The 7008-nt window shown below is 38.4% G+C and overlaps 3 protein-coding genes across 3 annotated transcripts; 2 read left to right on the top strand and 1 right to left on the bottom strand.

Annotated features, from left to right (window-relative positions):
• The first annotated feature begins 362 nt into the window (after positions 1 to 362).
• LOC147637603 (uncharacterized) lies at positions 363 to 1727 on the top strand. Its single transcript, XM_086798995.1, has 3 exons — positions 363 to 942; positions 1021 to 1088; positions 1173 to 1727. The coding sequence occupies exons 1-3, from the start codon at positions 363 to 365 to the stop codon at positions 1725 to 1727; spliced, it is 1203 nt and encodes a 400-aa protein (XP_086655121.1).
• A 184-nt stretch (positions 1728 to 1911) lies between these two features.
• LOC147637604 (uncharacterized) lies at positions 1912 to 3302 on the top strand. Its single transcript, XM_086798996.1, has 3 exons — positions 1912 to 2308; positions 2397 to 3100; positions 3291 to 3302. Exons 1-3 carry the CDS (start codon positions 1912 to 1914, stop codon positions 3300 to 3302), a joined length of 1113 nt encoding a protein of 370 aa, XP_086655122.1.
• A 1369-nt stretch (positions 3303 to 4671) lies between these two features.
• LOC147637605 (ubiquitin-like-specific protease 1D) lies at positions 4672 to 5850 on the bottom strand. Its single transcript, XM_086798914.1, has 6 exons — positions 5766 to 5850; positions 5514 to 5687; positions 5289 to 5426; positions 5109 to 5202; positions 4897 to 4998; positions 4672 to 4789 (listed from the first exon to the last, which is right to left on the bottom strand). The coding sequence occupies exons 1-6, from the start codon at positions 5807 to 5809 to the stop codon at positions 4685 to 4687; spliced, it is 657 nt and encodes a 218-aa protein (XP_086655040.1). The 5' UTR covers positions 5810 to 5850; the 3' UTR covers positions 4672 to 4684.
• Positions 5851 to 7008: the final 1158 nt, after the last annotated feature.

A 7008-nucleotide genomic window follows, 5' to 3' on the forward strand; every position in this document is an offset into this window, starting at 1 on the left:
TGATGGTCATGGTTATTCAAGGGAATTTGTCGATGACCATTGAGAGTCTTAAGACTTTCGATTCTAGAGGAATCCTTGATCTGAAGAAATGGAGGCGAATGAAGGAAAATCTTTGCTTGGATCAGAATCAAGATGGCTCCCTTGTGCTTTGCTTAAAGTCATTTCCAAATTTAAGGATATCATGCATAGAGGAATGGGAGAATATTGTCATGACATGTCATAATATATTGGAGTGTGGAGATCATAGAGGGATAAAGGAAACCCTTGAAACCATCAAAGAAACATGGTGTGTTGACATTCGTCAACATGGAATCCCTATTTCTTATGTAAAGGACTTCATTAATTCTTGTGCTTGCAGAAACATGGTAAAAGGAGTTGATGGAGATTCTATTCCACGTTGGCTTCAAAAGAACCCAAAAAGAGAACCCACTACCATTTTGAATATTGATAGCTCTAATGTGGAGAGGCATTTGATAGAGATAATGATAGAGTACAAAGTGAGGCTTGTGAAAGTTCGCTCAACAAAAAACCAAGGGCCATCAAAGAGGGTTGTTGATTACTTGTGCCATAGAGGTGGAGAACCTACTCAAAAGGGGACACTAAGGAGATTGAGGACCTCAAAGAAGTGTCACTGTCCGTTTAAGGTACAAGTGGAGTATTTGAATACAAAAGACAAAGCAGTTATTTCATTATATGCTTCTCATAAGGGACATGTTCCTGGCACTCGAAATGATCTATATCATTTGCCAGTCCATCCTATTGTCATTGAGCGTTGTATAGAGGATTTGTTTGACATTGGTAGCTCTCGCCATGTAGCAAGGATGTCACTCTCAAAAGAGAGATTGCATATGGAGAAATCTTCAGACCTAGATCGCACGATCTTTAGGTTTTTCATGATTCCAAAAGAGGTCTCCATGTTGTCATACCAAGTACGCAATCAAGGTAGAATTCTAATACTCATTGACATTCGTGGTTTCTTTTCTATGTGAATAGATATTCTTGACATTCATGTTATTGCAGACAAAGCTACAGAAGATGATTGGGCATTGATGTACATGGAATGCTTGAAACTAAAGACACAAAACAAGGTGAGTTTGGTGGTTTTTCTTGACATCATTGGAGTTTCTTTATTTCTTACCATACATTCTTAATTACAAGTTTCGTGGATATAGGTGCTATATTGTCAGCCCTACAATCCTCAAGCGAAGGAAGACAAAGACAAACCATTCATTCTTATTATTCAAGATACGTGGATGTTACAAATGGCACTTCGATTCTCCTTGCATAACTCATGGGCTATTGATAGTACTTTCAAGACAAATAAGTTTGGCCTACCATTATATGCAGCTGTGCTACCAAACCAACTTGGAGTTGGCATTCCAGTGTGGTGTATGATGTGCACTAATGACCCAGGCTCTCATGGTGAGAGCATTGCCTTGGAGATCACTATGAAAATGGTTTTTTCAAGAATGGGAGATATTCGTCCTACAGCTCTAGTCATTGACAAGTGTCCACAAGAACTACAGCCATTGCTTAAGGTGGTTGACGAAGATCCGCATTGTTGGGTTCAACAAGACCAAGAAACTCGCCAACAAGTTGCATGCCATGTCATCCTATGTTGGTTCCATGCTAAGAAAGCTTGGGTTGAGAATTTGTTACCACAAGTAAGAGCTTGCAATATTTCAAGGCTATGGAATGTGGGTATACAGTTAACTAGGACTGAATAGTAAACTAGGACTGACTGTGCATTAACTAGGACTGGATAGTAAACTAGGACTGTGCAAAAACTAGGACTGTGCAGTAAACTAGGACTATGCAGTAACACAGTACTTCGTAATTGAGAGTAGCTTAGGATGTTTGATTTAACATGAGTTTTGGGTTATAATTTAACCTCAAAAAAAAATGTGAAAAATGCAGGTTTCCAAAGAACTGCAAGATGAGATTTACACATCAATGTCAAATCTCATGCACTCGGTCACAGAAATGGAATTCGAACAGAAGTATCAACATTTCTTACAATGTTACAATGCCCATGACAATATCATTCGATATGTGACAAATGGTTGGTGTGGGTCGACTTGTGTTTGGCGAAGGCGATGGCCAAAATTTGGCCGATTGTTCTCTTATGGGAATGTTGATACTACTAACTTGGTGGAGCGCCTATGGCAATACATAAAATACACTCTCTTGGATGCACAAATCAACCGGTCCATGCTTGAACTTATACATGCTCTTGTGGGCGATTCAAAGACTGGCAGGCGCATGGGTGGAACTATGCTTGAGTTCTTCAAGCAAAAGCAAGAAATAGGTAATATCAATAGTTCTTTTCACATTTTTGTTGTATTCATTTAAAGTATCGAAAATCCTCTTCTTGACATTTGTATTTCTTGATCTAGCCGATTCTGGGCGCTTTAGTATTCGTGGATCGTCAAAGATGCACACTTCAAGGTTGTCTGCTGGGGAGAGAATACTACAACGGTTTGAAAGTGACCCCTCATCGTTGAAAGTCATCAATGAAATGGCCTTGTCGTTCAAGATTCAAAGCACCTCTTCTTCAAGCCAGTGGTATCATGTGAGTATGCAATCCAATTATTGTGATTGCCCCGATTGGACAAGTGACTGCAAGCACTTATATGGCATAAGATTGATAATGAGGCATCACTTTCCTGAGTTATACAAGTTTCTTCCCATTATTGACAATGCACGCACCTTGGGAATGGTTTCTATGGATCATGAGATTTGTGAGACTTCTGCAAGCCCTTGTAATCAGATGGACATGATAGAGGCCAACACAAGTGAAGACATTCATCTCTGCATTGAGGAATTTAGAAGAATTTTAAGTCAAATAGAGGAAGAATTGGACACAAAGGACTCTACAGAAAAAGAATTATGCTTGACACAGCTACAAACCTCAAAGGAGTACCTTTCAAATCTTATCAAGCCAAAGGAGATTGACATGCCTACAAGAGGGAATGTTCGTCAAATTCAAGCACATGTGACGACAACTAGGCTTGGCCATGGAAGGCCAAGAGAGCCTTTCAACACCATTCCAACTTCAATTCAGGAAGCTGCATTGTGTCACCCCAACAAACGAGCTCATGTATCCGGTGTATTGAGAAGAAAACATCAACGTGGTAGACATCGTATTCAATTTGATAAAAGACCACGTATTTGGTGCCCACATTGCTGCACAAAAACATTGTTGGTAGACCCCCTTTCTACCCTCTCTTGTCACACTTGCCATGGTTTATTGCCTTTAACTGAAAGACATGCTCCCGTCGGTGTTGAAGGCGTCCTCATAAACAAGTATGTGCTATTATGCGATGGATTACAAAGCTTGCAATGTAAGATCATGTCTTGTTTGTATGGTGATTGTAAGGATGAGGAGAGACACTTTTCTTTGACTCTTCCAAGTGGACAAGTCCTCGAAAAGATATACGCATCGCGCGTTAGACTTGTGTTGTTGTACACTTGATATATGAGGATGGTGGCAATTATTGTGTTATTTTGTATTTGTGTGGCATTGGATTTACGTATGATCTCTCTCATTGTTGAGTGTTTATGATCTCTCTTTGGTAAGCATTTGGATGATCTCTCTCATTGTTTATATGGTGATTGTAAGGACTTTGTAGTAAATTAGGACTGTGTAGTAAACTAGGACTGCAAAAACTAGGACTGTGCAATAAACTAGGACTATGCAGTAAACTAGGACTGTGCAGTAAACTAGGTCTATGCAAACACTAAGACAAGCCGAAGTACAAATGTTGTGAAATGGTGGCAAGTACTGTGTAATTTTTTTTGTATTTGTGCGGCATTGGATTTATGTATGATCTCTCACATTGTTGAGTGTTTATGATCTCTCCTTGGTAAGCATTTGGATGATCTCTCTCATTGTTTATATGGTGTTTGTAAAGACTTTGTTGTAAATTAGGACTGTGTAGTAAACTAAGACTCTCTCCTTGGTAAGCATTTGGATGATCTCTCTCATTGTTTATATGGTGTTTGTAAAGACTTTGTTGTAAATTAGGACTTTGTTGTAAATTAGGACTGTGTAGTAAACTAAGACTATGCAAAAACCAGGACTGTGCAATAAACTAGGACTGTGCAGTAAACTAGGACTGTGCAGTGAACTAGGTCTATGCAAACACAGAGAAGCCGAAGTACAATTGTTGTGAATTGGTGGCAAGTACTGTTTATTTTTTTTGTATTTGTGCGGCATTGGATTTAAGAATGATCTCTCTCATTGTTGAGTGTTTATGATCTCTCCTTGGTAAGCATTTGGATGATCTCTCTCATTGTTTATATAGTGTTTGTAAAGACTTTGTTGTAAATTAGGACTGTGTAGTAAACTAAGACTATGCAAAAACTAGGACTGTGCAATAAACTAGGACTGTGCAGTAAACTAGGACTGTGCAATAATTTAGGACAAGCCGAAGTACAAAATTTTGTGAAATGGTGGGAAGTACAAATGTTTTGCATAAAGTAAAAATCAACCCTAAAACCAAAAATAAGTACTACATTGACACATGTAGCATTCCAACCAAAACATTTAGCATCCATGGAAGTGTAGCCTTACAAATTCAATTTTGTGCGAACTATAAAATCCCAACTTAACATAAAATGTCATATATCATGGAATGGCATAAGCCATCCATTGACAAAAAACTAACATAGCGAACTAAGGTCACGATGGTAAGGGCAGATGCTCATCCACTACATGGCTAAGCCAAGAATTGAACTCATTCTTCAACTTCATGACGTATCCATGGTCGAACCACTTCTTTGATAGCTTCACAAGGAAAAAAGCAATGTCAGAGTTTATAACACCAAATTCACATTTAGCTCATACATAGCAAGAGATTTCATAAGGAAGATTTTTAATAAGCATGTGGATACCCAATGCTTTGGAGGTGTATGTATAAGGCTCCCATCGATAAGTTTCTTGATAAATGCCATTACATAAAATCCGCAATCAATTGCGTTTGGTTGTTTTGGCACCTACAATGTTTACATACGTATGTCTCATTTGATCGAATCCAAAAAATGCCATATATCATGCTATATATATCATGTCTCAATATTCAAAGCCAAAATTAATTTTCACATACCTCTATACACTTCAACTCAAACCCAGTGGATGGGCATGCAAGAGACTCTTGTAATGGTCCATGTGTGCAACTTGAAGAAATTGACTCAAGAACTCTACAAATATATACATGTAAAATGTTAGCTAGTATTCACCCAAGCATTATGGATTCATGAACTTCAAAGTAAAGCTCTTGTCTTACCGTTGCACAATGGAAACATACTCGCCCGAATTCCCTACATGCAGTGAGTCTAGGTGAAGGAGAATATTTTTTCTCGATGACAAGCCTCTCACCTTCATGCTGTGGGAATTATAGACCACAAAAAGAGTCCAGTGGTGCCTAAGAAACATGAAGTTGTAAGTGCTTTGTCTACTCATGACAAAACCAAGAACACATGCATCAATATGAGTAAAGTATTGACCTTACCTATGTACTAGAGGTAGAAACAAGAACACATGCTTGCTCAGATCAATATGTCCAAAGAAATTCTGCAAGGAAGTATTCCTCGTTGGACGCCGTGAAGCCACATAGTCATACCACAAACTATCCACGAATGTAACCTTCTCCAGAGCATCTACAGGTAGGGTTTTTTCCATCCACCTACAAAATGAACATGCTTTACACATCTTTGGGCTGCAAATCCAAAAGCTATATTTCAGAATTGAAAAATTTACCGACATGGCAAATAGGTTAAGCACACGAGTAGACGCTTCCACATTCATGATTGACTTGGCTAATTGCACATCCACCTCGGCAATGAATCCCCAACATGCAGAGTGTAAGTGAATAGTCACTCCGTGTTGAAGTCTACACAACCAAAAAATCAATCCTTGCGTAACTTTAAACCATGCATATGATAAGATAATTCAATATTCTAGCCATAGAGTTATAAAAAGTATACCTTTCATAGACCGCACTTAGATCTTTTACCTTGCCCAAGACATTGTGCGTCTTAATGTCACTAGTGGATATTGTTATTATTACATTTGAAGGCTTACTCTCACTCGGAGAGCTAATATCAAAATAAGTTGCATTCACATTGCAAGCCATCCCCTTCAAGTTCAAACAAACAAGAGTTGACATAAGGAGCCATGGTATGTGAAATAAATCCTACTCTTAAATTGTGTACGAAGAGACATCTTCCACCCCTTACCTTCTTCCGTTTCTTACTTTTTTTAGAGAGTCCTACATGAGCCTCCTTGTTGACAATTTTCTCCTAAAGTGAGGAGACAAGAAATAAAGCATATTTATGTATTTTAGTGTAAGGAAAACAACCTCAAAGTAGTACAAAGGTTGAAGAGATGTATTTTCATACCGTTGTAAGGGAGGCTTTTCCCTCGAATTCCACATTTCTCATCGACACTTCGTCATCGATTATTTTGTTTCCATGTGAGGAGCCTTCACTATCATGGATTTGAACATTTTTCTTTGATCGAGTCTTATGAATTGGAAGATTACAAAGTTTCATGGTCCACGCAATTTAAGGTTAGTACCATGTTTTTAAAGAAGCCCTCTACTTAACTAGTACATCAGAAGCCCTCAGACCAACTAGTACATCCATCTCTTACCTTCAAAGGAGAAAAAACAACACACTTTTGTCTCTTCTTCACTTGAGATGGAGCCACATGCTCATGGTTCGCCTCATCAAGAGAGCCCTTCAAGAGAGTGGCATGTTATGAGAGTAAAGATAACAAACAATGAACAAGTTAAAAAAAATCAAAAAATCATATCTTGCATACCAAAGGAGGAGACTCTTTCTGATTTTCATCCTTGCCGCTTGTCAATATGTCCTCATCGAGGTTTTCCATCCGTTGAGAACCCACTTCACCATCATCATTGTCAGAATCATCACTTTCTTTTTGGCGTCGCTACAAGATGCAAAATGAGAGCTTAATAATATTCATGGTATAAATATATTTCA

Source organism: Cibotium barometz, chromosome 6 (genome assembly GCF_041138505.1).
Source record: "Cibotium barometz isolate CiBa-2024 chromosome 6, ASM4113850v1, whole genome shotgun sequence".
NCBI classification, from domain to species: Eukaryota; Viridiplantae; Streptophyta; class Polypodiopsida; order Cyatheales; family Cibotiaceae; genus Cibotium; species Cibotium barometz.